The sequence below is a fragment of the Physeter macrocephalus genome, unplaced genomic scaffold, assembly GCF_002837175.3.
Source record: "Physeter macrocephalus isolate SW-GA unplaced genomic scaffold, ASM283717v5 random_288, whole genome shotgun sequence".
In the NCBI taxonomy this organism is placed as follows: domain Eukaryota; kingdom Metazoa; phylum Chordata; class Mammalia; order Artiodactyla; family Physeteridae; genus Physeter; species Physeter macrocephalus.
Genome location: NW_021145598.1, coordinates 47,523 through 75,000, shown reverse-complemented (window position 1 = coordinate 75,000; position 27,478 = coordinate 47,523). Strand labels below are relative to the sequence as shown.

General features: G+C 59.0%; 5 protein-coding genes across 16 annotated transcripts; 3 read left to right on the top strand and 2 right to left on the bottom strand.

The window, feature by feature from the left end:
• Positions 1 to 611: 611 nt before the first annotated feature.
• Positions 612 to 5,468, bottom strand: TRADD (TNFRSF1A associated via death domain). Of its 3 annotated transcripts, XM_007125877.2 has the most exons (5): positions 5,412 to 5,468; positions 3,015 to 3,173; positions 1,840 to 2,117; positions 1,561 to 1,762; positions 612 to 1,422 (listed from the first exon to the last, which is right to left on the bottom strand). In XM_007125877.2, exons 2-5 carry the CDS (start codon positions 3,163 to 3,165, stop codon positions 1,112 to 1,114), a joined length of 942 nt encoding a protein of 313 aa, XP_007125939.1. In that variant the 5' UTR covers positions 3,166 to 3,173; positions 5,412 to 5,468; the 3' UTR covers positions 612 to 1,111. The 3 variants fall into 3 exon arrangements, with proteins under 3 accessions (XP_007125939.1, XP_028340909.1, XP_028340910.1); XM_028485108.2 differs by lacking the exon at positions 5,412 to 5,468 and having other exon boundaries at positions 3,015 to 3,285; XM_028485109.1 differs by lacking the exon at positions 5,412 to 5,468 and having other exon boundaries at positions 1,840 to 2,664; positions 3,015 to 3,104.
• Positions 5,469 to 5,546: 78 nt separating this feature from the next.
• FBXL8 (F-box and leucine rich repeat protein 8) lies at positions 5,547 to 9,455 on the top strand. Of its 3 annotated transcripts, none has more exons than XM_007125876.4 (3): positions 5,547 to 5,630; positions 7,220 to 7,396; positions 8,225 to 9,455. In XM_007125876.4, exons 2-3 carry the CDS (start codon positions 7,245 to 7,247, stop codon positions 9,102 to 9,104), a joined length of 1,032 nt encoding a protein of 343 aa, XP_007125938.1. In that variant the 5' UTR covers positions 5,547 to 5,630; positions 7,220 to 7,244; the 3' UTR covers positions 9,105 to 9,455. The 3 variants fall into 3 exon arrangements, with proteins under 3 accessions (XP_007125938.1, XP_007125937.1, XP_028340908.1); XM_007125875.3 differs by having other exon boundaries at positions 8,132 to 9,455; XM_028485107.2 differs by having other exon boundaries at positions 5,561 to 5,630; positions 7,223 to 7,396; positions 8,132 to 9,455.
• A 501-nt stretch (positions 9,456 to 9,956) lies between these two features.
• On the top strand, positions 9,957 to 15,494 carry HSF4 (heat shock transcription factor 4). 4 transcript variants are annotated; one of them, XM_055082838.1, is made up of 13 exons: positions 9,957 to 10,188; positions 10,819 to 10,927; positions 11,018 to 11,145; positions 11,237 to 11,361; positions 11,628 to 11,703; positions 11,845 to 11,909; positions 12,435 to 12,531; positions 12,784 to 12,911; positions 13,033 to 13,260; positions 13,794 to 13,899; positions 13,998 to 14,063; positions 14,193 to 14,262; positions 15,394 to 15,494. In XM_055082838.1, exons 1-13 carry the CDS (start codon positions 10,066 to 10,068, stop codon positions 15,492 to 15,494), a joined length of 1,422 nt encoding a protein of 473 aa, XP_054938813.1. In that variant the 5' UTR covers positions 9,957 to 10,065. The 4 variants fall into 4 exon arrangements, with proteins under 4 accessions (XP_054938813.1, XP_007125942.1, XP_007125941.1 ...); XM_007125880.4 differs by lacking the exon at positions 15,394 to 15,494 and adding an exon at positions 14,543 to 14,938 and having other exon boundaries at positions 12,758 to 12,911; positions 13,137 to 13,260; XM_007125879.4 differs by lacking the exon at positions 15,394 to 15,494 and adding an exon at positions 14,543 to 14,931.
• Positions 15,495 to 15,526: 32 nt separating this feature from the next.
• On the top strand, positions 15,527 to 19,032 carry NOL3 (nucleolar protein 3). Of its 3 annotated transcripts, none has more exons than XM_055082843.1 (4): positions 15,527 to 15,611; positions 18,030 to 18,332; positions 18,483 to 18,788; positions 18,886 to 19,032. In XM_055082843.1, exons 2-4 carry the CDS (start codon positions 18,038 to 18,040, stop codon positions 18,891 to 18,893), a joined length of 609 nt encoding a protein of 202 aa, XP_054938818.1. In that variant the 5' UTR covers positions 15,527 to 15,611; positions 18,030 to 18,037; the 3' UTR covers positions 18,894 to 19,032. The 3 variants fall into 3 exon arrangements, with proteins under 3 accessions (XP_054938818.1, XP_054938817.1, XP_054938816.1); XM_055082842.1 differs by lacking the exon at positions 15,527 to 15,611 and adding an exon at positions 17,840 to 17,923 and having other exon boundaries at positions 18,030 to 18,208; XM_055082841.1 differs by lacking the exon at positions 15,527 to 15,611 and adding an exon at positions 17,840 to 17,923.
• Positions 19,033 to 19,444: 412 nt separating this feature from the next.
• Positions 19,445 to 27,473, bottom strand: MATCAP1 (microtubule associated tyrosine carboxypeptidase 1). 3 transcript variants are annotated; one of them, XM_028485105.2, is made up of 7 exons: positions 27,033 to 27,473; positions 23,793 to 24,418; positions 23,568 to 23,711; positions 23,154 to 23,286; positions 21,937 to 22,242; positions 21,735 to 21,832; positions 19,445 to 20,713 (listed from the first exon to the last, which is right to left on the bottom strand). In XM_028485105.2, exons 2-7 carry the CDS (start codon positions 24,360 to 24,362, stop codon positions 20,546 to 20,548), a joined length of 1,419 nt encoding a protein of 472 aa, XP_028340906.1. In that variant the 5' UTR covers positions 24,363 to 24,418; positions 27,033 to 27,473; the 3' UTR covers positions 19,445 to 20,545. The 3 variants fall into 3 exon arrangements, with proteins under 3 accessions (XP_028340906.1, XP_028340907.1, XP_023980729.1); XM_028485106.1 differs by lacking the exon at positions 27,033 to 27,473 and adding an exon at positions 26,428 to 26,492; XM_024124961.2 differs by lacking the exon at positions 27,033 to 27,473 and having other exon boundaries at positions 23,793 to 24,427.
• Between the last annotated feature and the right edge of the window lie 5 nt (positions 27,474 to 27,478).

Sequence of the window (27,478 nt, the reverse complement as noted above, 5' to 3'; positions counted from 1 at the left end):
CATCATGCCCAACTTGTCCCAAATAGAGCAAGCACTTCACCTCCCCCAGGGCCCCATCTCAGCAGGCAGCTCCACCTTCCATCCAACTGGCAAAGGCAGAAACTCTGGAGTCCTCTCCCACCTCCCTTATTCAGTGTGACCAGGCCTGTTGTCCTTTGTCCTAACTCAATGTTCATGCCTTCCCTCCATCTCTGCTGCTAATTGCCCCAGCCTGGGGCACTGTCTTTTCTCTCTCTCTGCATCCTCACCAGCCTCCCAGCCTTAACTGCCAAAACCCTTTAAAGGCCTCTCACTGGCCTCCAGATAAAATCCAAACTTTGTAAATTGGCTTACCTGACCCCACGCTATCTGCCTCCCCCACTCACCAATGGGTCTTTGCAAATCCACCCACCCCTAGATCCAGCCACTCTAAACCCTCTGTTCTAAATCCCTTCCTCTCACCTTCCTCAAGATGTCACCTGAGGCTGACCATGCCCAGAATATTGCCCTTCTCTCATTCCACCGCCCACAACATTCACACTCATTTCTCTCCCAGGAAGCCTAACCCCTAACCTGGGTTAGGCCCCTGCTCAGTTGCTCCCACAACTCCTTGTATATTTCACATCAAAAAACTGGTAGTATTTTATTACTGTTTCTTAATATTCAGAGTCTCAGACTGAGTGTGAACTGGGGACAGGCAGGATTCCTGTGTTTTGTTCACCACAGTATTTGCAGCACCCAGGATGATGCCTAGGATACAGCAGATCCTTAATGAATTATATTGAATTAATGAATAGTAATGAATTGTTCTATGAATGAAGAGGTAAGGTCTGGCTGAAAGCCCCTCTTCTGCCGTGGGAAAAGGTGAGGCCGACCTCTTGCAGCAGGTCACCCATACTCTCTGTCTCTATCCTAGTATCTAGAACAGAACTCCCAGTGGCACCCCAGCAGACATTGTGGGTGCTTGTCCGACTGCTGGAGAGGGCAGTCACCTCTGGTTGTAAGTGTGGCCTCAGAGTCCCGTGGGTGGACAGGAGGTCAGCAGTAGCAGCAGAAGGGACCCTACAGTCATCCAGGTGCTCCAAACCCTGGCTGGGCAACTGGCCGACCGCCCCTTTCTCTGGTACCCAGGCTAGGCCAGGCCGCCATGGGGATTCGCGAGGCCCAGCAAGTCCTCTGCCAGGCTGGTGAGCTCGTTCTCCTCGAGCGCCTCCACCAGGCGCTGCAGGGTGGCGCGGCGGCCCTCGGCCTGCACGAAGCGCCGCAGCAGCTGGAAGGCCTGCTCATACAGCCCTTCACGCTCGTATTCATAGGCCAGTGAGTCAAGCGCCGGGTCCCGCAATGCACGACAGCCGCGCTGCAAGGAGCGCCCCACCTTGCGCCACTTGAGGCCCACTGAGCGCGCGAACGTCTGTTGGTCCTGCAGGCTCAGCGGCCGGTTCACTGCAGGGGGAGCGGGAAGCGGAGTGAGCTCGGGACACCCTTCCATTTCCGCCCCGCGACTATCCCGCGCAGACCTCGCCCCTCCCCAAACTCCATCCTCCCGAGTATCCTGCCTCTGCTTCTCTCCGGGAGTCTCACCTACGGGCTGACCGTGGAACAGAAAAGTCTGGCCAGACGGCGGCGGCGGCGGCGGTGGCTTCTCCTCCGACGGAGAGGGTGCCAGAGACTGCGAGGGGGCCGGAGCGCCCTCCACGTCGCCCCCTTGGCCCCCCGAGCCGCACGTCAGATTCCTGAGCGCATCCTCCAACTCTGTTAGTTCCTCATCCCGGAGCCGGTCGGGCTAGGGAGGGGAGTGCGGCGTCGGTGGGGGTCTTAGCCGCGAATCCCCACCCCACCCTGGCCCCAGCCCGGCCGCACCTTCTGGGCGAAGATGCAATTCAAACAGCGCTCCTCGTCGGTCAGCAAGGCATCTAGCTGCTCCGCGCCGGCGCGCAGCTCCAGTTGCAGCGGCATGGAGTGCAGGGTCAGCTCCGCCGCCAAGCACCCTTGCAGAGCGGCGCGCAGCGCCCCCTCGCGGTAGGTGCGGAGGAAGCGGCCGCAGGCCTGGCGCCCGCTGAAACGCAACTGCACGATCAGCTGCGGATCGCTGCGGTGGATCTTGAGCATCTGCAGCACATCGGGGCTCCCGCCACTCTCTGCGGAGGCGGGCAGTCAGGTGGCATGCGGTCCCCATGCGGGGCCATTCTCCAAGAGGCCGGAGGAGGGATGAAGCCCGAGGTAAGATTCCCTCCCCATCCCCAGACCTAGGGGCGCGGCTATAGGCCAGAGCTCCCAGCTGGGAAGCAAAATTGGGATGCAAACAGCAACAACCCAGAATAAAGGCCAGGACCTATCACAGGGAGCACCCTAGGATGGAGTGTGTGCTACTCTGGCCCCAACCCTGAAGCCCCAAATGAGGGTGGGCAAAAAGGACGTGCAAGAGACTTTGCAGGGTAGAAAGGGGCGTTTGCCCTGGGCAGCCAAGCCCTCTGGGTAGGTGGCTGGCGGGGCAGGGGGCGGGAGGTCTCAGGTTTTCGGCCTCCTAGTGTGGCTCCCCCCACCCTGGAAGGAGAGGGGCTCTCGCCGCTCTGAGGCCGGAGCCAGATCCCCCAATCGGCTTCAACCTCCTGTGGCCTCTGCCCTGAGATGGGAAAAGGGGACCCGAAAGGTAGGTACTGGGGAGGGGGTCTTGGGCAAGGAGTGCTGCAGTGAGAGAGGAAAAGAAGAGAGAGGCGCGATTAGTAGACAGCAGTGAGCGGGCTGATCCGGGGAGTGGGGGGCATGGAGCAGGGGGACGTTAGTGCACACATAGGTAGATCATACAGAGACGCAGAGACACAAGTCTACACACAAGGGCACACATGCATACACAGAGAAGACAGACCCTACGCAACCAGGCGTCCTCCTCCTCCCTTCCCCAACGAATCTTTTCCTTAAAGTGGTGGTTAAGCACAGGCCCACAGAGTTGAAGAGGTGGGGTCTCAGTCCCTGGCCCCGCCCACAAAAGGCCCCAGGCCGGCCTTTCCTCTCCAAGTGCCCATCCACTCACGCACCTGCCAGGGCAGTCTGCAGAGCCCTGTACACCGCCACTTTCTGCTGTGGGTGAGCATAGGCATCCGACAAGACCACCTTGTCCAGCGAGGACTCCACAAATAGGTAGGCACTGCCCACCCACTCCTCGAGCCCATTTGGCCCAGCCGCCATCTTGCCTCCTGGGGACAGAGATAGGCATTCAGATCACCCCCAACCCAGCTCTGGAGACAACTGTCCAGTCCCACGTGGCCGAGCTGTCCTCTCAGCTGACATCCAGCCGTCCCCACCCAGCTGGCATACTTATGAGGGTAAGTTCATCATCCCACAGGCAGCCCCTTGTGCTTCTGGCTCTGCACAGCCCAGCCCAAACCAGCCCAGCCCAGCCAACGTTTTCAGTGAGCACTGTCTCTCCACTGTCTTCTCAGAGAAAGAGCCCAGGGTCACAGGGATGGAAGAGGAGAGGGACAATGTTGCAGTAGAAGCAAAGAAGTTCTGCTCCCTCCTCAGGCCAGGGTGTCTCTCTTTTCAAAGCTGACTGGAGACATCCTCATCCTGGATGGTGCCCATGCCCCACAGCACAACCAGACCCATGTGCTGGTATGGTATGCTCTCAGCTTAAATTTGAGCCCCCAGGATCCCTGTGGGACCACAGCCCCCACTTTGGTTTTCTGACCTGAATTCCTACTATATCTCCAGGCTTCACTTCAAAGAACACCTGTAGTTTGCACCTGCCCAGATTCCCTCCCGCAATCCTGACTGACCTCTGGGGCCTTCCCTCTTCCCTTTTCTCAATCCACATGCCTGTTGGAAGGGCTAACTCCACTCCCTAGCTCCAGGCCTGGGCAAGTGAAACAGGCGTAGCCAATATGCATATTCCATTCGCCTTCCTGAAATGATTTGTTCAGAGTTGGGCATAGGATTCAAGTTGGACCAATCAGAATCAACCTGCAAATTTGGCTGGATCAATAGGAAAGAGGCATAAGTTTCCCTTCCTATCTTGAAGCTGAGCTAGCTTCAAGCTGAAGCTCCTCTGCCACTGCTTGGGAAGAGCCTGACTGAGAATGAAACTGGCACAGGAGGCTACAGAGCCAAGAGATGAAGGAGTGCACTCCTAACCACACTATGTCCCATCTTGGACTTTTCCATTATGCGAGCTAAATCATTTGTTTATTCTGTGTTTCAGATCTGCCCCCAGACCCTAACGTGAGAGCCAAAGCCCGGACAGTACCTGGGCAGGGGCGCTCCAGCCTCACCCAGACCTGGCAAGAAAAATGATACTTGATAACCCTACCCTGCTTCTGAGCACAGGGATGTACCTTTTTAGCACCGCCCCCATAATCTTTTGGTAGAAAACATATTAATACTTGTGTGTTTACCCAAAACCACAGTCTGGAAATTAACAGGAAGTTACCATTGTTTACCTCTGTTGGGGAAGGGGGAGACTTGGCGTGATTTTTATTTTCACTGTATTTAGCAATATTCTACTTTATGTAAACCCCGTAGATGCAGTCCCGCCCCAAGGGGTGGGTAAGTAGGGGTGGGACCAGGCCGTCTTCTCCCCAGCAGGCCTACCTGCGGGACATTGAAAACCTGGAGGAGGGGGGAAGCTCCCTCACACTCACTACGACTGGACAAATGGGAGAAGTCAAACAGGCCTGCCAGACTAGAGGTCGAGAAGGCCAGATAACATCTGAGAAGCGGCCGGGGCCCTTGGCTCGCTTCGGGCCCTTGGGAACCCGAAGGGTTTCTACGTGTCCTTCCAAAGAAGCCCCTCCTCGGGAAGCCCCGCGCCCCACCCACCCGGAGTCCGCCTCTCTGCGGGCGGGGCCGGGCTGGGTTCTAGGAACTCTTAGCTGAGCCGAGAACTCTTAGCTGGGTACCGACTTAAGAAAATACGCCCCTACGACCGGGAGCCAGCCGGTGCAGCGTTCTATTAACACGGCCTAACAGTCCCCGGGTAGCCCCACCTCTGGCCGGGTGGACGGTGACGGCCTGCTGTCGGGCGTGGCCCCTCAAGGACTGACAGGCTGAGAATCCCAGCATCCTACTCAGCTGGGCCGCTCCCGAGCTCTCGAGGGGGTCTCCCCGGCCTCCCTCGTTCTGGAGTTCTGCTCTTGCTACTGGCTGGAGGGGGGCAAAGGGTTTCTGCTCAAATATCTGTTCAGAAACAGCCCCACCCCGTCCTCTCACCCACAGGGCCCTGCCGCCCCTTGAAATCCCCTAACTGGGACAAGGAACTTTCGGGGACCAAAGTCAGTACCCTCTCTCCCGCCTCCCACGGAAACAACCCAACAGGCCACCACCACCACCTGACCCGAGCAGCCGCGGATGACAACCGCGCCGCGCCCATGCTTCTGAGCCAGGATCCACCTCGGCTCCTGCCGGCACCCGGAAGCCCCCCCACCCCCTGCACTAACCTGGCCGCCTCTGCCCGTCCTGGACTCCCACGCCCGCCCAGCTCTACTGGATTCGCGCTGCTTCCGGGTGTGCGCGGAGCGCAGGGGCGGCGCCCCAGTCAAAGCCGCCCTATCTGTCCCGGCGTCCCGCCCCTCGGGCTCCCCGCGGTTCCTTCCCACCGCGGTCCTCCGCCGCCAGTCCCCAGTCTCTGGGCAAAACCCACCTGGTCCGCTGAGCAGGTAAGAAACTGGCGCCTGAGGTTAGACAGCAGGAAGAACCGCCCGCGGCAAGGGACTTGGAGGACTTGTGGTTCTTACGAGGCCGGAGGGCCCCAGGGTGAGAGCTGCTCCTCTTCCTCCAGCGGGCAACGGATGGATCAACAAGGAGGCGCCTCCTGAGGACCAGACGTTTCTGGTGCCTTCTGTGTGGTAGAGCTGGAAGATCTCTGATCTCTGATACTCCCTGACACTCTGAACGGGGTGCCGGTGGGTCCCAAGTTCAGGCCTGGCGGAGGGTATCAGAAGCCCCAGGATACGCGAGGCGCAAATTCCAGCAGGGACCGTTAGCATAGAAAATAGAAAACTGGCCAGTGGCGTGAAACGTTGGGTACGAAAACCTTTAAGCACCTTAAACTAAAATTGGCAACTTCAAAGAGGACGCACACTTTCCAACAAAGACCGCGCTCTGACGTGCGTCTGCCAAATTCCAGCCGAACCTAAGCCGCCCAACGGGAGCCTGGGCTGCTCGGGGTTCAGGATCGGAACTTGAACCCAGGGTTCCTCGGGCCCCAGAAACCCAAGACTTTCTCCGCCCCGCCGGCCTTTTCTTGTAAGCACTCAGGACACCTCCCCCTGCGAGGTGGAGGAAAGAGCCTCCCTTCTCTGGGCGGATTCGGTTGTGCCCCACCCGCGTGCCTGCTTTCTGATTGGCTTATGGTCTCTGCCAATTAAAAGTTTTCCCTAATGCTCCCTCCCTATTAACCCTATCGTTACTCTCTAGTGACTGACGGGGTCTAGGACCGGGTTTCTCAACTTGGGACCTGTAGAATCCACCGGCGCTTGTTAAAATTCAGATTCCTGGGCCCTACTCTTTTCGGAGAGCCTAACTTAGTAGGTGGGGCCGTGGAATCTGTAGTGTGAACAAATGTCCAAGTGATTCTGATGCCCCGCGCCCTTTGAGAATGCCTCATTTCAATGGTCCTCGGTGCTTGGGCTTAGTCCTTCCCTAGTACTCAGGGTCGAAATTGGGAGGGAAGCAGTTCAGTGACCCCTGTGAGACTAGTCTGGGCCATCGGGAGGCTGTAAGCGCGTAGTAGAGGGAGGCAGGGGGAGGCAAGAGGGGCCGGGCCCTCTGAGCTGGGGGGAGGACGTAGTTGTCTGGAGTCAGAGCCTGTGCATTCGCCTTCCAACTTGCTCAGAGAAAACTTTGGTAACTAGAAGAAAGATCCCACAGCATCATCCCAAATCCGGTATTCTGCTTTATCAACGTGGTGCACCGGTCGTGGTTGAGTTCCTTCTAATATAGCATAAAACGTGGATTTGCTCAACAAGTGAGAACGTAGTTTAAAGGAGAATCAGAGATCCTCGGCATCCAGGGCAGACTTCATGGGTCTGAGACCTGTGCACTGCACAGGGCCCCAGGCTTGGTTTAATAACTTGGTTAAATGCTCTGCTGTCACTGTCTTGAAACCCTTAATAACGTTTTGAACAAAGAAACCCACATTTTCATTTTGCACTGGGCTCTGCAAATTACATATCAGTTCCTGGTCTACAAGCATTTCTACACGTAGGCTCCAGGTGTTTCCCTCAACACTTTGACCTTCCTGCAGCAGAACCCCCACCCCGCGCCCGGCCATGGCGGAGCCTGGAGAACAACTGCCGGAGGAGGTGCTGGCACTCATTTTCCGTCACCTGCCCCTGCGGGACCGCGCCGCTGCCGCGAGGGTTTGCAGAACTTGGGCTGCCGCTGCCACCTGCAGCACTGTGTGGCACAACACGAACATCAGGTGAGCAGGCTCCTCCCGCTCCCGCCTTCTCCCTGGCTCGGTGGAGTCAGGGCTTGGGGAGATAGTGACTCTCCCCGTATTAAAAAGCGTAATCAGGACTTCCAGCGGTCCAGTGGTTAAGACCGGGCACTTACAATTCATGGGGCGTGAGTTCGATCCCTGGTCAGGGAACTAAGATTCCACATGCCCGGCCCCCCCCCCCCAAAATGTGTAATAATTTCTAACATTTATTGGCCGCCTACTGTGTACCAACCATTGTTCTAAGTGCCTTACACATATTAATTTATTTAATCCTCACTAAAACTTTATGTGGTAGATAGGTGGTATTATTATCTCCGTTGCACAGATACAAAATTGAGGCAGAGAGATTTAATCACTTCCTTACTCAGCTAAGAAGTAGCAGAGGCAAATGTGAACCTGGCAATCCAGAGGCCACGCCCCGCCTCCTTAAAGACCGCTGAGAAAGCCCTGTTCTTAAAATATCATTGGCTCTCCGTGGCAAGGTTTCAACCAGCGGCAGATGCATCTGAAGTCTTCTAAAGGGATAGGATGGTAGTTCCCTTCTAGCATCACCTTGGAGCGACCAGGCATGGTCGGGACAGGGAGGTATGTGAGGAGGGGGCAGGAAGTGGGGATGGTAGCTGGAACCCAGGCTGAAGGGTGGGTTAGAGGCCTCTCTCCAGGTCGCGGGGACTCGGCCTGCTGATGCCTTTTCTCCACCACTCTACCTCCAAGTTGCGACTGTGAGCTAGAAGGCATGCAGCCGCAGTATCTGTCCGCTTGCCTGGACCACGTTCAGAATCTACGTCTGGAATTTGTGCCGTCCAGGGAGCCGAGCCGCCTGGCGGCCATAGAGTTGCTGACTGCACTGGCTGGCCGTAACCCCGAGCTGCGAGGCCTGTGCCTGGAGTGCCGCGGAGAAAAGCGGCTCTTCGACTCGGGCCGCGACGTCCTGGACGCAGTGCACGCCCTCTGTAGGGCCGCCCGCGCGCTGCGCCACCTCGACCTGCGGCGCTTGCCCTTCACACTGGACGACGCGCTGGTGCTGCAGGTGGCACACGGTTGCCCGGAGCTCTGCAGCCTTTTCGTGGATAACAGTACGCTGGTGGGCAGCGTGGGGCCAGGCTCCGTGCTGAAGCTGCTGGAGGCCTGCCCCTGCCTGCGCGCCCTCGGCCTGCACCTGGCCAGCCTGTCGCGCACCGCGCTCGAGGCACTGGCGGCGCCAGACCGCGCACCTTTTGAGCTCCTGGCCCTGCGGTGCGCATGTCCCGAAGACGCACGCGCGCCGCCCCTGCCTAACGAAGCCTGGGCCGAGCTGAGCCGCCGCCACCCTGGACTGGCCGTAGAGCTGGAGCTGGAGCCGGCTCTGCCTGCCGAGAGCGTGACGCGTGTCCTGCAGCCTGCTGTGCCCGTGGCTGCGCTGCGCCTCAGCCTCTCTGGGGACACCGTAGGCCCGGTGCGCTTCGCAGCGCGCCACTACGCCGCAACCTTGCGCGCGCTCGAGGTGCGCGCTGCCGCCTCTGCCGAGCTGGACGCCGCGCTGGAGGAGCTGGCAGAGCGCTGCGCGGGCCTGCGCGAAGTGCACTGCTTCTGCGTGGTGCGACCCTCCGTGCTGCACGCCTTCCGCACTCACTGCCCGCGCCTGCGCAGCTACACGCTCAAGCTAACGCGGGAGCCACATCCCTGGCGGCCCACGCTTGTGGCGTGAGGCGAGAAACGCTCTTTCCCCTCCCTGCGGACGTGTGGCCTCTGAGATGCTTCGTGGGTTTGCCCAGGGGCGCGTCAGCTGCTAGTCCGCTCCTTTAGGACTCTGTTGCCTCTTGTCCCTCTCGAGAATTGGGGGCTGTGGGATGGCGTCGGTACCAGCCCGGAGCAACCTGAGTCCACTCGTTGCTGTCAACATCTGCAGACACCCACTGTCCCCGCCATACGGGGATCACCCTCCTCCAACCCCAGTCCTCTGCAAACGTTGCTCGGCGGCCACGGCGTGGGAGGCGGGAGGGCGCTGGCTCAAAGCATGCCTCATGGTTGAGTGTGAAATAAATCAAGCAGTATCTCTACGTCCTGTGAAAGGCCGGGTCCGCTCTGAAGGGTGAGGGAGGAGAACCAGCAGAGGCCGGAGGAGGGGTCCGGGCAGGGGTGGGAGAGTTCGAGACCTCAAGGTTTACTTCCACTGGTGCGGCTGCGGGGGTCAGTGTCGGGGCACTCGCATCTTCGGAATGACAACGCCCCAGGGTTCGGCGGAAGGGGGCCAGCTTCTCCTTCCCCCACCCTCCCGCTCTCAAGCTCGCTCCTATCTGCCCCTCTACCCGAGGCTTCACTATGCCCACGCCATCGCCTTAGAGGACTTTCCCAGCCCACACCACGCTGTGTACGCTCGATTCTCCCGAAGAACAAAGGAGGAAACAGCGGGCCTGAGAGAAGGGTGGGACTCGAACGCAGGTCTACCTCCCTACTGCACCCCGCCCCCACGCACATACTGCCCTTTCTGTCTGCCAGTGCTGAGGCCGCGGTCAGAGCCCCGCCCCGCTGGTTCGCACGTGGCCCCCACCTGACCCAGCGCCGGGAGGCGGAGTAGGGCGGAGCGGGCGGCAAACGCAGCACTTTCCGCGGCTTTGAGAAGCCCGCGGCGGCCGGGCCCAAGCGTTAAACGGGGCCGGGACTGCGCCATGCAGGAAGCGCCAGCCGCACTGCCCACGGAGCCGGGCCCTAGCCCCGTGCCAGCCTTCCTTGGCAAGCTATGGGCGCTGGTGGGCGACCCGGGCACCGACCACCTGATCCGCTGGAGCCCGGTGAGGGCTGGGGCCTTTCGACTTCCTCAGTGGTCCCCGGGATTCCTCCACGTCCGTGAACGTCCACGCTCACCCAATCCCTGCCTGGGACGGGGCTGAGGGTCCCTTGATTCAGCCGTCCAGGGTATGCGACGGCTTGGAGGGGGTATTCGAGATGGAGGTGAGGCGACTTCCTCCGGGCAGAGGAAAGGGTAGGAGCCTTCTGGAGGAGACCTAGAACCCGAAGGATCTTCCAGGTCATTTAGTTCCCACCTTGCCCATCAGACAGATTGGAACACAGAGGTCAGGAGAAGGGAAGGGCTGGGCCTGGTTCTAGCTCAGAGTCACATCGCGGGTCTGGGAGCCGTCCGGGGCTGGAACCCAGCTTTGGCCTCTGCTCCTCCTTTCAGAGAACCGGGTACGGAGTCTGGGTGGGCTGGGATAGAGATTGTGGTCGCCCCAGGCTAGGCCAGAGCTGGTTCTGGCCTGGCCTCGTCCCACGTCCCCACGAATGGCAGTCTCGGTACCCAGAGTGAGTGCGAGTGTGTATGCGCGCGCGCCAGAGCGCTGGCTTGGCCGTGGGCGGGCACCGCTCACGGTGTCGTCTGGTCTCCGCCCGCACGGTGGGTGGGCGGGCGGCGTTCTCCACAGAGCGGGACCAGTTTCCTCGTCAGCGACCAGAGCCGCTTCGCTAAGGAAGTGCTGCCCCAGTACTTCAAGCACAGCAACATGGCGAGCTTTGTGCGGCAACTCAACATGTGTGAGTCCCTAGGGCCGGGCGAGACGCGGGCGTGGGTGACTTGGTGCGCGGGGACGAGGCAATTTTACGCCCCCACGCCCTACTCCCTAGACGGTTTTCGGAAGGTGGTGAGCATCGAGCAGGGTGGCCTGCTGAGGCCAGAACGGGACCACGTCGAGTTCCAGCACCCAAGCTTCGTGCGCGGCCGAGAGCAATTACTGGAACGCGTGCGGCGTAAGGTGGGGGCGGCCTGCAGGAGCCAGCAAACCCGGGTGGAGGTGGGACAGCTGTTTCCTGCGACTCTGACTTGAGGGTGCCTCCCACCTGCAGGTGCCTGCGCTGCGCGGCGACGACGGCCGCTGGCGCCCTGAGGACCTGGGCCGGCTTCTGGGCGAGGTGCAGGCTTTTCGGGGAGTGCAGGAGAGCACCGAGGCGCGGCTGCGGGAGCTCAGGCAGTGCGGGGGAGGGGGTGGAGGAGGATGGGGAGGGGGAAGGGGGGGTCTGGGCGAGAGGGCACTGGCTTCCAGGCGTTTCTGGGCAGCTCCTTCCTCTCTCGTGCCTTGGCGCCTCCATCAAGACCAATGGGCCAAGCTGAGGAAGTCTGTTGTCTATGGACGGATGATCATCCGAGTGGGCGCGGGTTCAGGCCTGCCATTCTGTGGGGGGTGGTGACCGGGCGAACTCTCAGATGCCTCAGCACCCTCCCACGCCTTTCCCCCAGGCAGAACGAGATCTTGTGGAGGGAGGTGGTGACGCTGCGGCAGAGCCATGGTCAGCAGCACCGGGTCATTGGCAAGGTGTTCCTCTCCCCCGCTACCCCACTTCTCCCTCTCACTCCTGAACGTACCCCCCCCGCAGTCCTGTAAGCCACCTGGAGTGCCTCGTTAGGGTGGGGGGCAAGGTCCAAAGTATGAGTTAACCCTTTGCTTTCTCTTCAGCTGATCCAGTGCCTCTTTGGGCCTCTTCAGGCGGGGTCCAGCAGCGCAGGAACTAAGAGAAAGCTGTGAGTGAGAAACCCAGGGACGCCCCCACCCCTTCCAGGACCCTCACAGAAACCCAGGCAGGACTCCTTCTCCTCCAGAAGCCCCTTCACCTGGAGTCCTCATTCTTTTCCCCTGCATTACAGTCTTCCTCACCCAATGGCCATCCCCCCACGGGCCCCCTTCCAGGGCTTTCCCCCTCTACCCCCAACTCTACCACCCAAACCCCCACTCTCAGACCCCTCAGTTCCAGGACCTTAACCCCATATTTCCATCCCATCATCCCCTTACCCCTCACCCCAAAGCATCCCAACAGCAGAGGGTCTGGGTCTCAAACCATCCTCCCTCCCTCCCCTCTCTACCCCCAAAGGGCCCCCATCTCTGGGGGGAGCCCCTTCTGCCTCCAGCATGTGACTGATGCCCTGGCAACAGGCCTCAGCTCTGCTGACTTGGCTGCTGGGGCCTGTGGGAGGGAGGTGGTGCAGGCTGAGGGGCATGGGAGATGAACCTACCCAGCCCCCTGCCTGTGCCCTGGCCACCCTGCACAGGTCCCTGATGCTGGATGAGGGGTGCCCAACACCAGCCAAATTCAACGCCTGCCCCCTACCTGGTGCCCTTCTGCAGGACCCCTACTTTATCCAGTCGGTAGGTTTTTGCTTCTCCTCTCTTCCCTAGAGCACAGCTCGGTTTATGGAGAGCTTGTTCCCTTTCCCCGTTCCCCAAAAAGAAGAGAAGGTGGAGGCCAGCCTTCCCTCCCACCAGACCCAGGCTCCCCAGCATGGGCCCAGCCTCCTCCCTCAAACCTTCCCCCTTAGATCTAGCCCATGTGGTACTGGTTGGGTTCTGGTTCACCCTGTGGCTTGAGGTGAAGGGCTGGGCCTCATCTTCTACTTACAGCCTCTCCCGGAGACAACCCTGGGCCTCAGCAGCCCTCACAGGGCCAGGGGCCCCATCATCTCTGACATTCCGGAAGACTCTCCATCCCCTGAAGGAACCAGACTTTCTCCCTCCAGTGGTGGCAGGAGGTAAGAGGGACAGGGGCTGCCCTTTGGGGAGCCTGTGGCTGAGGGCCTGGCAGCCCAGATGGCTGTGGGGATGGGGGAGAGGTCAGTGCCAGGGTCTGGCTGAAGCTTTTCTCTGGTGCAGGGAGAAGGGCCTGGCACTGCTCAAAGAAGAGCCAGCCAGCCCAGGGGGGGAAGGCGAGGCCGGGCTGGCCCTGGCCCCAAACGAGTGTGACTTCTGCGTGACAGCACCCCCACCGCTGCCTGTGGCTGTGGTGCAGGCCATCCTGGAAGGGAAAGGGAGCCTCAGCCCCGAGGGGCCCAGGAGTGCCCAGCAGCCTGAACCAAGAGGCCCCAGGGAGGTTCCTGACAGGTGAGCAGAGAGACCATTTTTGACTGTAAGCCCTGTGGGCCACTTCTGCAGCTAGATCAGCACTAACTAGCCCTCAGACTTCCCAGCCTTCTCTGCCCCTTGGTGGCTGGCTCGGGTGGAGGGGGGGGTGGGCGTCGGTTGGGCACCACGTTCTCACCTGATTTCTCAGAGCTGCTCTAAGGAGTACCAGCTTCAAAGGCCCCTGGAAAGTGGAAACATGTCAGTGGTAGGGCTCAGGAATCTGCATTTTAAATGCAACCACTGGGGTGCTTATAAAGATTGTAAAGTACACAACAGTTTAAGAACCACTGATACTGATAATTGCATAGGGAGGGGACACAACCCAAACTTCAGACCAAAGGTAGGAGGCAGAGGCACTCTCTGTGTGCCCCTCTATGTGTGTGTGGGGGGGATCCTCTTCCAGCATTTTCTATATGTTGTCAGATTTAGATCCTGATGTATTCAGGTTCCTTGGGAACCTAATGGGGAGTGGGGTTGGGCACTGCAGGCCAACGGCAGTTTTCCGTGCACAGGGGGCCTCTGGACCTAGAGAGAGGAGCCCGGAGCCCGGAGAGTCTGTTGCCTCCAATGCTGCTTCGGGCCCCCCCTGAAAGTGTGGAGCCTGCAGGGCCCCTAGATGTGAGTACACCTTCAGCAGGGCAGGGGCATGGGGCTTGGTGGGGTCCAGCTGTTTGTGCAGCCTGGGGAGGACACCACTGACCCAGAGCTCCCCCTAGGTGCTGGGCACCAGCCTCCAAGGGCGGGAGTGGACTCTCATGGACTTAGACATGGAGCTGTCCCTGGTAAGACAGGGGTGGGGAGGGCAGGGGGGTTCAGGGTTGTTCAGCCAAGCCCTTTAGTCCACAGCTGTTCTCCCTCAGCCAAAGCCCCAGCTCCCCTCCCCAGCTGCTTCCTGGGGTTCTCTCATGCAGTTGCAGCCCTTGGTTCCAGAGAAGGGTGAGACTGAGCTGGCGGTCAAGGGGTTAAATTCTCCAGGGCCAGGTAATAATTGTGGTGACTCAGGACCTGGGGGAGGCCCTAAGGGGCCTGAGCTACCACGATTGTGTGGGCTGGGCAGTTGGTGTTTTGGAGGGAAATCCCCCGAGTCAGGCTGCTCTGCAGAGTACTGCTTAAGCTACTTGAGCCACTGGAAGAGAGTGGGGAGGTTGAGAGTGGATGTTTTCATCCTAACTGATCCGAGGGCAAGGCGAGTGAGGCTCTCCTTCCCTGAAGAAAGGAGGCGACCGTTTCTCCCCGCTGAGCACAGTCCCACTCCTCCTAGGGAAGGACTCCATGCTGGGGGCGCCACTCCTGCTGGATGTCCAAGCCGCTTTGGGAGGCCCAGCCCTCAGCCTGCCGGGAGCTTTAACCATTTACAGCACCCCTGAGAGCCGCGCCTCCTACCTGGGCCCAGGGGCCAACCCCTCCCCCTGAGAGCCCTCTCCACTCTGAAACCAGCCTGGCTGAGGGGCGGGCTGGCCGGTAGCACGCCCGGCTCGGCTTCCTTGAGACCCTGCTGGAGGCTGAGTGAGGCCCCTCCTACTTTGGCAGCCCCTCTCCAATACCGAGCCCTGCATAAAACTGCGTTTTTTTCTGTGTTTCTGGTCTCTTTTCTCTACCGACCATGAAGCACGGAAGTCATGGGTGGGGGGCGACTTGGCATTCGTAGCAGCGTCCAGATCCTAGGGCTTTAATCGAGGAACCCTTGAAGGGTGGAGGTGCTTGGGGAGCCTGCCCCAAGCTTAGGCCCTGCTTAGGCCCCATCCTCCGGGTCCGAATCCAGGGCTGGCGCGTGGCCACTGCGACCTCCGGGAAGCGGGGGCTTTGGGGGTCACACCCAGCACCGCAGTGCATCCGTTCTGTGAGCCTGGGTAAGCTGGTCTCCTCTGAGCCTTGTCTGTGACAGGCAGAGATGGGTCGACGAGAGGATAGGTGTAAAACGCCTGGGAACTGCCGGGGTACTTGGGGCCGCGGGCTTAACTGTCCCCTCCCTGACTCATCCGGCGCGCCCGGGGTGAAGAGGGAAAGCAGACTACGTGTACGAGCCCAGGCGGTACGCGGCCTTTGCGGCCTGCCTCCCCGCGTCCCGGGAAGAACAGCCCCCTTTCCCCACCCCCTCCCGGTTCCCGGCAGCCCTGGCCGCCCCGCCCTCGCCGCAGCTGCTGCTTCCATCTCCACCCCGCCGGGCCCTTTCTGCCTCGTCATCTCCTGCCCCGCCGAGGCTCGACCCGTGAGTGGGTCCGCCGGGAGCGCACGGACCGGGAGCCCTCCCCGACCCCCGGCTGCGGTAGGGAAGAGAAACAGATTGGGCAAAATCCGCGACCCACCAAAACAAGCCGCGCCCGAAGGAGGTCTGTGAGCCCCGCCCCTCGGCAGGACTCTAGCTCTGGGGCTGGGTGGAGGGGAGTTAAGGGTTCGCACGTGCGCAAAGGCTCCCGCAGTTTCCCACCACCTTCGCTCCCTAGCAAAAGGACGCGCGGGGAGCGAGGTGGGGAGGGCGGCAGAGACCCCGTCCACGCCTCGTAACTGGAGCTGCCTGGTGCTCCGGGAAGGATCTGGGCTGTGACCACTGAAGGAGACAACTTCGGTATTCATTTCTGAGCATTGAGTTTTAGGGAGAGGACCCGGACCAGCTGGGGTCTCTGCACCCCAGACAGGACAGAGGACAGGACTCAGGGTAACGGAAGGAGGAGGCTAACATGAAAAGAACTTGGGGAGGTGTGAGAGAGAAGGAGGGGCCAGTCTAATCTTCCCCCTCCCTCCCTTCCTGCACTCGATTTGGGGGACAGGCTTTGGAAGCCTCAAGTGAAGAGGGCAGAGGATCCACAGTACACAGTGCAGTGATGTCAGCCTAGTGGTGAGGGTATATGTTGTTCACTGGGGTACAGAGAAGGAACCAGTCTGCTTGTGGGACACTCAGGCATTGGGATGGATGAGGGGACATTTGAGTCTTGGAGGATGGATCCACAGCATGGAGGGAAGAAAGGGCATTCCACGCCTAGGCAACAGCATCTGCAAAGTTTGGGAAGTGCCAGTACTGAGTGGTGGAGGGAAGTGGGGGAAAGCCTGGCTGTCCAGGGGGTGGGAAGTGAACAGATAGTCTGGATTCTCTCTGATAAGCTGTGGGGGTGTGGAGGACAGGTAGTTACGGCTGACATTTTGCTTGGCAGGAGACCTTGTAGTTCAGGCTGGAGCAAGTCAGATTCCACTTCTGCCCCTTGATCTCGCTGAGCCTGTCCCCTTATCTGTAAAATGGGGACAAAAGCCCTACCCCAGAGAGTTGTCAAAGTCACTGTTCTGTGGGGGTGATGGGATAGGAGTGAGCGGTACTCAGAGAGACTGTTACAGGAGATGAGGTGACCATAGAGGGGTTGAGGGAGATGCTGATAACTCACTGAGAAGTGGAGGAGCAGCATTTGTCCCTGATGGGACACATGAAGGGAGAGAGGGGGTAAAGGGTAGTCCTGGTCTCTGCTCATGGCCTGGAGGAAGGGCTGACACTTCAGTATGGCTAGGAGGGGTGAAATGACCAGGGAGGCATAGCATGACACCAGGTAGTGAGACCTGGGAAGCAGGATGGGGGCTAGGACCAAATCCTAGACCTAGAACCAGGTAAGGAGGTAAAGGAGGGACCCCAAAGGGAGGACGAGACCCAGGAGGGTGTTTTGTGGACAAAGCCAAGGCCAGGGGAGATGGGCTGAGAGGGGGAGTGGTCCAGGGCCTGACCTAATTGCCCTTAATGCCAGGGGCCTTGCTGCCTGGGTCAGGCCACCCAAGAGGAGATGGGCCATTGTCCTTGGTTGTCAATAAATGAACAAAGCAGATTAATTTCTGCCTAACACCTGCTGTTTGGGAGAGACAGCCTCGAAATGGGAGAATCTATGGAGGAAAACAGTGAAAATTCAATATTTGCTGGTAGCTTTTATGAGTTGGGCCCTGGGTACTTAAAGATGATGGCTGTAAATCATTCCCAGGGCAGCAGGGAGACAGGTTGGCCTCAGGTGATGTCAGGATACCTCGGTCAAAGCTAAGACTCAAGAAAATTCAGGTATCCCTGCTCAGGTATTAGAACCAGGAGAGACCATGAGACCACTTTGGGGTTACAACATGGTGGTGGCATTGGTGAGGTGGTGCAGGGGCAGGGCCTGTCCTGGAAGGATGGACCTCAGGATAAGGGGTCTGGACTTCCCACAGCGGGTCAGAGGAGCAGCGGAGCCTCTTAGCACTTCGGGATCTGGGAGGGGGTATTCGGGGCTCTGCAGGGTCTAGGATGGAAGTGAAAGGCTAGACTAAGTAAGTGGTGAGGTTGACAGAAATATTGGACAGACTGAGAAGAACCTGACTGCAAGCTGGGTGTGGGGTATCAGGATCAGTTGTAGGTCTTTCTGCCTGTTAAGTTCGGGAAGCAGGTTGGGAAAGAGAAGTTAGTTTGGATAAACTGGGTCTGAATCGATCGCAGGAACTGCAGGTGGCAGGGGCTCAGGAGGGAGGACATGCTTGGGGAGAGCTGTCAGAGTAGATAAGGGTTCTTGGATAGCCACAGTTAACATTTATGGACCGAAGGAGGAGCCTGAGGAGACGGGACAGAAGAGGCCAGGGAGGCAGGAGGACGGATCCTGTGCTGCACTATGGAGCTGGCCGGCCGCTGACTGCCGAGATCGAGGTGAACTTAGACCCCAGTCACGGGTGTTCACTGGGGTCCTGGGAGAGAGGTCAAGGTCAAGGGAGCTCCGGCCCCCACTACCTCTCTCCCCCGACCTCCCATGCAGCCCCCACCATGGGCAACACGCAGGAGAGGCCATCAGAGACGATCGACCGCGAGCGGAAACGCCTGGTAGAGACGCTGCAGTCGGACTCGGGGCTGCTGCTGGATGCGCTGCTGGCACGGGGCGTGCTCACCGGGCCCGAATACGAGGCGTTGGACGCGCTGCCTGATGCCGAGCGCAGGGTACGCCGCCTGCTGCTGCTGGTGCAAAGCAAGGGCGAAGCCGCCTGCCAGGAGCTGCTGAGCTGCGCCCAGCGAACCGTGCGCGCGCCCGACCCCGCCTGGGACTGGCAGCACGTGGGCACGGGTGAGAGCGCGCGCGGGGGCGGGGCCTAGGTCAGAGGAGGGGGCGGGGCGTGGGAGCACGGAGTTGAGATCTTCCCCAAAGACCCGCACGTGTGCAGAGAAAACCTCAGAGGGGTAAAATGAGCCTGAAACACTCCCACCTCCGCCGCAGGCTACCGAGAACGAAGCTACGACACTCCATGCCCAGGCCACTGGACTCCTGAGGCAGCTGGCTCAGGGACCGCATGCCCCTGGCTGCCCGGAGCTTCAGATTGTGATGAGGCCCGGGGTCCTGAGGACTCCAAGGCAGCGCAATCCGGAACCCTCGAGGAAACTGAGCCAGAGCTGGAAGCTGAGACCTCTGAAGGGGCTGAACCGGAGTTGGAACCCCAAATGGATCCGGAACCAGAGCCAGGGACAGAACCAGAGCCAGAACTGGAGCCGGAGCCCGACCTAGAGGCTGGGGACGAATCTGAAGGTGTGAGGCCGACCAAACCTGGCGGGAGGGCGTGGCCTGGGAGGCGGAGGGGGGGGGGGCTCCACCTGACTGACCACACCCCTTCCGTCATCTCTAGATTCCTGAAAGCCTTAACGCTGACAGGCCGCTCCTCGCCCTAGCAGGACAGGATCTAGGATCCTGCCCTGCTGGGGTCAGATGCCACGAAGGCTCCATCTGTCCCAGTACCACTGAAAGTGAATAAACTCTGGAGGGTCAGCTTTGACTCTGTGATTCTGGCTCTTTGCTCAGGAACTAGGGTGTGGATTTGTACCTCTAAGTCCCAATGACCTGGGCAGCTCTGTGCCCACGGCCCAGCCCTCAACCCCTTTCCATCCTCAATAGCCCAAGCTGTACCCCTGGAGACCCCAGACCCAGGTCCCCACTGGGACAAGGGCCAGACCCTTGGGCCCTGCTCCACAGCCCTTTTATCCTCGTGAACCATTTGGGGACATGTGTAGTCACCAGTCCCACCTCATGAAAGCCCCTAGGCCTGGCACAAAGAGCCAGGAAAAGGGCACTTCTTTCCACTTAGAGAGGTCTAGAGCTCACTACCTTGGGAAGTGAGATTAGAAAGAGAAAGGGATCTCAAGTAGGCAGAGCCCACACAGTTCATTGTAATTGTTTTAATTGTCTGGCTTCTCTCAGGACTGGGAGCTCAGTGAGGGTTGTGACCAGTTAACTGGTACACAGAAGACGCTCTATACATATTCACTGACTAAATGAATAAGGACTTTCCAGCTGTGTTTCCAAGTTTTCAGATGGGAAAACTAAGGCCAAGGGAGGGAGTAGGACAGGGTCAACCTCACACAGCCGAGTCTGAGGTGAAACTGGAAGCAACAATCATCTTGGCACCTCTCCTGGTCTAGGAGGGGCTCAGAACTAGGAACAACGAGGGGCCTGCCCCTCAGGCTTGATTGTGGCTGCTGCCAGGCTATGCCAACCTCTGCCAGAGACCAGCTGTGAGGGTGTGGGCAAAGACAGGGACAGTAGGGGCCAGTGCAGGTGTGTGTGTGTGTGTGTGTGTGTGTGTGTGTGTGTGTGTGTAGCTAGGAACAATCGGTGCCTTCCAGAGGAGCCCTGTTCCCTCCACTGAACCTTCAGAAGCTGCTGCGTCCCAGCCCCAGTAAGTAGAGCACATAAATAAGGAATAAATACATGACAGTGGGAGAGGCAAAATGTTGGAAAGCACACCCCAGCCCAGCTGGGTCTCTACTACCAGGATCCCTGCTCCTTGAGTCTGTGTGAAAGCCAGGACCTCAGGCTCAGGCAGTCACCCCAGAAGAAGGGAGATCCCCACCAGGACCCAGTGAGAGGTAGACAGCATGAAAGCTGAAGGAGCACCAAGGGGCCAGGTGGGGGAGGAAAAGACTGGAGTATGCAGACTCCCAAAGCCATCTCATGCAAGAACAAGTTTCTACTCCCAAGCCACCCCCCATCCCCATCCATTCTCAGCTTCCCTTCTGCCCCCAGGCTTTTCCTCGGCTCAAAAGGCAGCTGGAGACAGGAGGGCAGATTTAGTTTGCCTGACATGCTGCTGTTGGCCTTCAGGGTCCAGGGAGGCTAGCAAGGGACACAAACTCTCTGCTTTTGCCTCTCCTCCCTCCTGAAATGCTTCTGCCCTCCCCATTCCCCAAGAAACACGCAGGCTGTGGAAGCACAGAGCAGCCAGCTTCATGTTCTGGGGGCTGATCTGGAGCCCTCTTTCCAGGGCCTCTGCCTGTAGCCCTCAACCAGTATCAGTCATCAGGCAGCAGGCGGCCCAGCTCTGCCTCATCCAGCCGGTTGGTGGTCATGATGTGCTCCAGCTGCTGCCGGTAGCGTGCTAAGTCCTGCATGAAGTGGGGCACCCGGGTGTTGTCCAGCACCCCATGGGGCCGAAGGTGATCTACATCCTCATAGGACACCTGCAGGAAGAAAGCTGGGCCTCAGGAGTAGGCAGGGTGCCCTGGCTTTCAGGCAGCTGCTCCCAGCTCTCTTGCAATGGCTCATAGCCCTTTGCTCCTGGAACCCCTCCCTCTCCCCTCCTGATCCACTCCCAATGTTATGTACCCTGAGGCTCAGTCCTGAGTGTTTGCTCTTTCTCTCAACACCTTCTTCTATCATCTATGTCCTACAACCTCACTCCTGTCTCCAGTCCAGCTTCCCCCCTCACCTCCAAACCTGGGTATCCAACTGCCTTCTGAACGCCTTCCCCGGGATATCCCTCAGGCACCTCAGACTCCCCATATCCAACATTACTGGGTGCCAGCTTATGCCATCCCCACCCTCCTCACAGTCCCCTAGGTCACATTCCAGGTGGGAGCTTAGAATCTGTCACCCTCCCACTCAGAGCGGCCACTGAGTTAAGAAGATCCACTCTCTGAAGATCTCTCCAGCGCGCCGCTTCCTCTCCAACTGCGTGGCCACTGCTGGTTTATGCCAGACCACCATCAATCTTGCAAAAGTGATTGGAAAGGCTCCTCCTCTTCCCCCTGCACTCCTTTCCCTAGGCCTCTCCTCCCATATGTCAGAGGGAGCCTTCTAAAGCAAACCACCTGTGCCACTCTTCTGCTCAAAGCTCCTAGGATTCCCCATTGCTTTGGATGAAATTCGACTTCCTCAGCCTGGCACAAATACCCAGGGCCAAGGACTTGTGTCCTGGCCATTTCTCCAGCCTCCTTCCCCAGGCCTTCCTGACTGCTCCCTTGGCCTGGAATGCTCACCTCCTTTGAAGTGCAGTGTCTACACACACACCTGGGGGCTGGCTCAAGCACCTATATTGGCTGCCAGACTGTCATTTCACCTCCTGTGCTCACCTCCACCCACGCTCCCCCCATCAGAGAGGCCTGGCACCCAGTCCTCAGTTGAGTTCCAATCAGAGGCTCAGGGAATGCTGCAGTGATGGGGAGAGCTGGCTGGGCCTTCTGAAGGCCCATGGTCCCTCACCTTGCCCAGCGAGGTCAGCAGCGGGAAATCGATGGTCTGGCGATGCCGCAGAATGCGCACAATGCCATCCAGGTACACCTGATCCTTGCTGAAGCAGCCTGTGGACACGGGAGGGCCGTGAGCCCTAAGCCCAAAGCCCCACCTGCACCCCCCCAGCACCCCTGCCACAGATCAGGACACTCCCCACCGCACAGGCGCCCACCGGGCAGTGAGGTGTCAGTCTGGCCGCGCTTGGCGCGCACGCAGTACTCCCAGCGCACATCGGCATCCTGCACGTAGCGCGCCAGGTCCTGGAACAGCTGGCGGAAGGACATGTGCGCGGCGCGGTGGATGGTGTAGTAGAGCAACGCGGCGCGCCACAGGAAGGGCTGCTTGCGGAACAGCACACTGTGCAGGCTGGCCAGGCCCTCCTCGGTGGGGTTCGCTGGCCGCAGCCCATACTGCAGCCGGCCCTCGGCGCTGTGCCACGGCTGCCGCGCGTTGTTCACGCCCCGCAGGTAGTGGGTACCTGTGGGGTGGGCGAGGGAGAGGCTGCGCTGGGCCGCGCATCCAAGGGACCCTCCTGCCCGGCCTGGGTCCTGGTCTGCCCAGCTGGACCTCTAGCCGGCGACTCACATATCCTTATGCCTCTAAACTCAGGCTCTTACACAAGTCCCCTCCACCCCAAACTCATACTCACCCAACCCCAGGCAGCATGAAGACTCTCCTCAGACGAACTCACACCCAAGGATCCAGAGTCTCACATACATGAACCCTCCCTCACCCGTCCAGGGCTACACACACAAACTCTCCCAAACTCACACTGCCCCCCAAGCCCCCAGAGAGGTGCAGGAACTCACACACTACCCCAGCCCCACATCCTGCATGCCCATATCATGCTGATGTCCCCAGCAAAAACCACCTTTTGCCCAGAGCAACAGGATTCTTGATGAGGAGGGACAGACAGAAAAGAATAGTAATTAGTGTCCCATGCTCGCTTTTCCAGCCTGGCCCTGTCCCCTCCTAAACCCAGCTCTGTGTGTCTTCAGCTAATTCCATTCCCAGGATCTGAACTTGCACCCACCGGGGAGGGCCTGCATGTTGGCTGGGCTTGTGGGACCCTTAGGGCTCTCCCTCTGGCCTCTCTGGGCCTCAGCAGTCTTGCCCCACTGTCAAGGGAAATCATAGAGGAAGCAGAGGGAGGAAAAGATACCCAGAAGGAACAAGAAATGAGAGTGAGCCCAGAGACTGGGCTGGCATGTTCTGGCCTACGTCTGTGAGCCAGAGGAACGAGGTAGCTGCTCATGAAGGGAAGGGGCCCATCGCCCGGAGGGAAGGGGAAGAAAGAGAGGGAGTGGGGTTACTGGAGACTCTCACTGCCCCCCCTTGTCCCAGCCCCCTCTCACCGCTACCCGCCCACCCGCCTACCCACACCCTGACCTATCTCGTGCCGCAGCATGCCCTCCAACCAATACTGGCGGGCTCCAGTCAGGTTGATGGCCAATGTTGGTCGGCTGTTCTCCACCATCATCACTGCCTGGGACAGCAGGTCCTCACTCAGCTGCACCACAACCTGCAGGCGGCAGAGCCCTGAGCCATGGCCACCAGCCCAGGGGCCAGTGTGCAGGTGGACCCACTGATGCCACAAGGCAGCCAGGCTGGACATTTGGCCACAACACCTACCCTTCCCCACCTCTGCTTGGAGCCATCTCCCACCTTACTGGGGCAGGGGCAGGGGCAGGGCTTGCCCGAGGTCGCTAGCTCCATCAGTGTAGAGCTGGGCCTGGCATTGCCCACTCAGCAGCCTGGCTTGGAGCATGTGGAAAAGGGGCCTCGCAGGCAGGGCGAACTCACCTCCCCAGCGCAGCCCTCCTTCTGCATGTATTTGCGCACAATGGACCAGATCTGGCACTTGGTCAGCAGCTGGCCCCCAGTCGCAGCCTCAAAGTGTTCATAGGTACCAAACTTCTCTAGGACAGCCTCAATGATGCCAAGTGCCTGCACAAAGGGCCACAGTGGCAGGTCAGGCCGGGCCTGTCGGGTGGTAGGGACAGGGTGAGGTGGGCAGTCTGGACTGACCTGACGGAGGAACTGTCCAGAGGCCTCACAGTACTTCTCCAGCACGGCCGTAGGCATGGGCTCCTGGTACTCGAACTGTGGGTTGTAGGTGTAATGGGACTGGAAGAACTTGTCCCGCTCACGGTCCATGTTGGTTGGCCGCAGAGCCACCAACATGCAGGGGCTCTTGCTGGCACCACGGCCTGCATCCTTTCGAGTCTTAGCAATGTGAGGCAGGGAGGCCGCAGGCCGCAGGGTGCCCCCACCTGGGTCCCGTCCCCGTCCAGGTGGTGCCCGACCCTGGGTGCTGCCCCCCCGCCAGCCAATACTGTTTACAGTGTAGGTGCTCTCACTGCGACGCATGTGGCCACGGTGGCCCAAGTGCAGCTCTGAGAAGGGCTGCAGCTCAGGCCGGGGCCGCAGGGCTGAGCGGACTGAGAGAGCCAGGGGCAAGGCCAGGGACCGAGGCCAGGGGTACGGTGCTGTCCCATCTCGGTCTGAGGGCCTCAGCCTATGGCCCAAGGATGAGGGACTGGATGGCGGGCTGGGGGGTGCCTGCTCATACACCTGAGCCCCTGAGTCCAGCACCATTCTGTCCTGGTGGTCACATCCAGCTGGGTCACGCCAACTCCCCACACGGTCGACTTCTGGAGACACAGAAAGGCATGTGGAGGCCAGCATGAGTGGGTGCGGCCTGAGGACCAGCAGGCCCTGTGCTCCATCCACACTGCCCTTGCTGGGCCTTTGGTGGGCCCAGGACCTGACGCCAGGTTCTAACCTGACCTCTCACCTCCATGGACACCATGGATGGGTGTCCATCCCCTCCAGCAGGCTCACCCAATCAAGCTGGACTGGGGGAAAGCAAGAGGAAGAGTCTCATACACCCAGCTAGATGGTGGTTACTCAAATCCCCTTAGACTATGAGCTTCTGAGAGCAAGGCCTAAGCCCCTATTCATGATTCTAACCCCTCTGCTCAGCGCCCACCCAGACTGGGAGTTTGCTACAGTGTAGCCTCAGCTGCCAGGATGACAGGTGAGGGGGTCTCACTACCTTCTACCTGCCTTCTACCTACGGCATTTTCTCAGTCTCACCCCACCCCTTCCACCTGGCTCCATCCACTTCCTCCAGCCCATTGGGATTGGGCTTCAGTCAGTTTGAATGCCTGCAGGCCCCTTGCTAGGCTAGTCCCTCCACCTGGAGTGCTCTCTCTCCCTGGGCCATCTGCTCAAATCCAAATTAGAATCAGCTTTTGGTGAGCAGAGGGAAACTTCAGCAGATCCAAGCCAATCCCTGGTCTGTCCCCTGGAGTCATCTTCCTAGTGGTCATCCAAGGCCAGTGTCGGGACACTCACCCCTGACTCTGTACCAGGGCTCAGTCCAACCCAGTCTCTCCCCAGAGACTGACTGAAGGCTCCAGCCTCCAAACTCTCCTGCCTGCTCAGGGACATAATTCCAGCATTTCTCTCCTTTCCTACATCTCCTGCACCATCAATCTCTTCCTCTCTACTGGATTCTTCCCATCAGTGTAAAACACATGTTATTTCTCCCATCTTAAAAAACAAAACAAAACCCTCACTTGATCCCACACTCTTCCAGCTCCACTGCATCTCCCTCCAGCGGTTTCCTAGGGCAACACAACACCTCAAGTCGTCTATACTCAGTCTCCAATCCCTTCTTTCCTGTTCTCTCTTCAATTTCACTACAAGTGGGGGCTTTTGTCCCCCACTCTCTATCAAAACTGATCTGACCAATGTCACCATGATCTTCATATTGATCAGCAGAATTTGACAAAGTTAATGACTTCATCTTGGCTTGGCCATGTTCTCCACTTGGTTCCCAAATACACTGGAACATGGTTCTCCCACCTCACTGGCTGTTTGTTCTTGGTCTTACTTGCTGGTAATCCCTATCTTTCTGACCTCTTGACACTGTAATGTCCAGAACTTGGAAAATTCTCTCCTCTTCTCCGTTTATGCTCACTCCCTGGGTGATCTCATCCACTCTCATGGTTTTAAATATGTCAGCCCAAACTTCTTCCATAAACTTCACACTAGTGTTGCCAGTTCTCAGATCAACATCTTTACTTGAACGTCTAACAGGTATCTAAAACTGAACATGTCCCCCGTCTGGAGTGCTTTCCCCTCATATAACTGCAGGGGTCACTCTCACTTTCCTCAGATTTCTGAACAAATATCTTGTTAGAAAAGCCTCCCTAACACACCCTCTATAAAATAAACCTACCCTAGACACTCTCCACCACAACATCCCCTTCTCCACAATATTGTCCTATGATGCAGTTATCACCATCTGAAGTACAGTACAAGTGAGCGTTATCTGTTTTCTCCTTTTAAGCATTCACAGCTGTGTCCCCAGAACAGTTGCTTAATAAAGGAATGAAACCAAGAGCCCTTGTCCTTCTCAGAACGGGAATCATACCTTCCCTGCACTTTGCTTCCCCATCTAGTTCTGATCCCCTCCCGCTCCCCCCGGCACTCTGCCTAGTGACAAGGTGCTGGAAAAGATTTCAGGCCTCAGGCTTCCCTCCCCTCAACTAACTATACACTTTTCTAGATTCCTCACTGGCCTCCGGGCCTCTGCTTGTACTAATCCCCTTCATCTCCACTTCTTTCATTTGACCTACCTCTTTGCAATTACCAGAATATGCCTGTTTCTTTCATGTCTCAGGTCCTTCTGCCAAGAATGCCCTCCCAGTGTCTCCCCGTGGCAAACTCCTTAACCATTCTTCAGGACTTGGTTTAGGCCTCACTTCCTCCGGGAAGCCTTCCCAGTGTCTTAGAGGTTCCCAGTGCCCAGGCGGCTTCTTTACCATCCTAGGCTGTCACTGTTGGAGCCTAGGTCCGTGTCCCCCCATCATCCCCTGAACTCCCTGAGGGCAGGGACGGGTCTGATTCACCCCCATGACCAAAGCAGCACTAGACGCAGACTGAATGAAAGATGGTTGTGGGAGGAGCCCAGGCTGAAGGCGGAGTCTGGTGATAAATGAGAGGGTGTGGCCTGAGCCAATAAGAAACTCCGGGAGAGGATAACGTGGAAGAGGAGCCAATGGGGACTGGGAGGTCGAGGAGGGGCGTGACCTCCAGCCAATAAGAGGCGAGGGATGGGGCAAAGGGCGTGCCCAATGGAGGGCGGGGCCGGAGAACAATGGAGCGGGGTTCCCTGGTAGATGAGGAGGGGTCGCGTCGAACGCCTTCTCGGCCTCTCGGGGGTGGGGGGATTCCGTCCGCGTGCCGCGCCCCCACCTGTTCAATCTTCTTCTCGCCGCCGCCGTTCCTGTTCCGCAACACCGGCAGCCGGCTGCCCAGCCCTCGGGAGCCGACACTGGTGACGCACGCACTCGGGCGCGCGCACGCTCAGACGAAGGCGCGCGGATTCACGTCAATCTCCGCGGCCTCAAACGCCCGAGGACATGGCTGGGGGTGGGGCCAGGCAGAGCCGGAGGGGGTCCGCCATCGGCTCACGCCCCTGGGTGGGGTGTTGTCTTAAGCCCGCCCCCTCCGCCTCCGTAGTTGGACTCAGCAGTCGCGCGGGAGACGCGAGCTCGCTGCCGGTGCACGGACACGTGGGGATGTAGTCCGCATACAGCGGCGGAAGCCCGGGTGCTTGGGAAAGCAGCCCATAAGGTCTGATGCCGGGATAGGTGGGGCGCAGACGTATTTCAGAACTGGAAACAGGATACCTTAGGTAT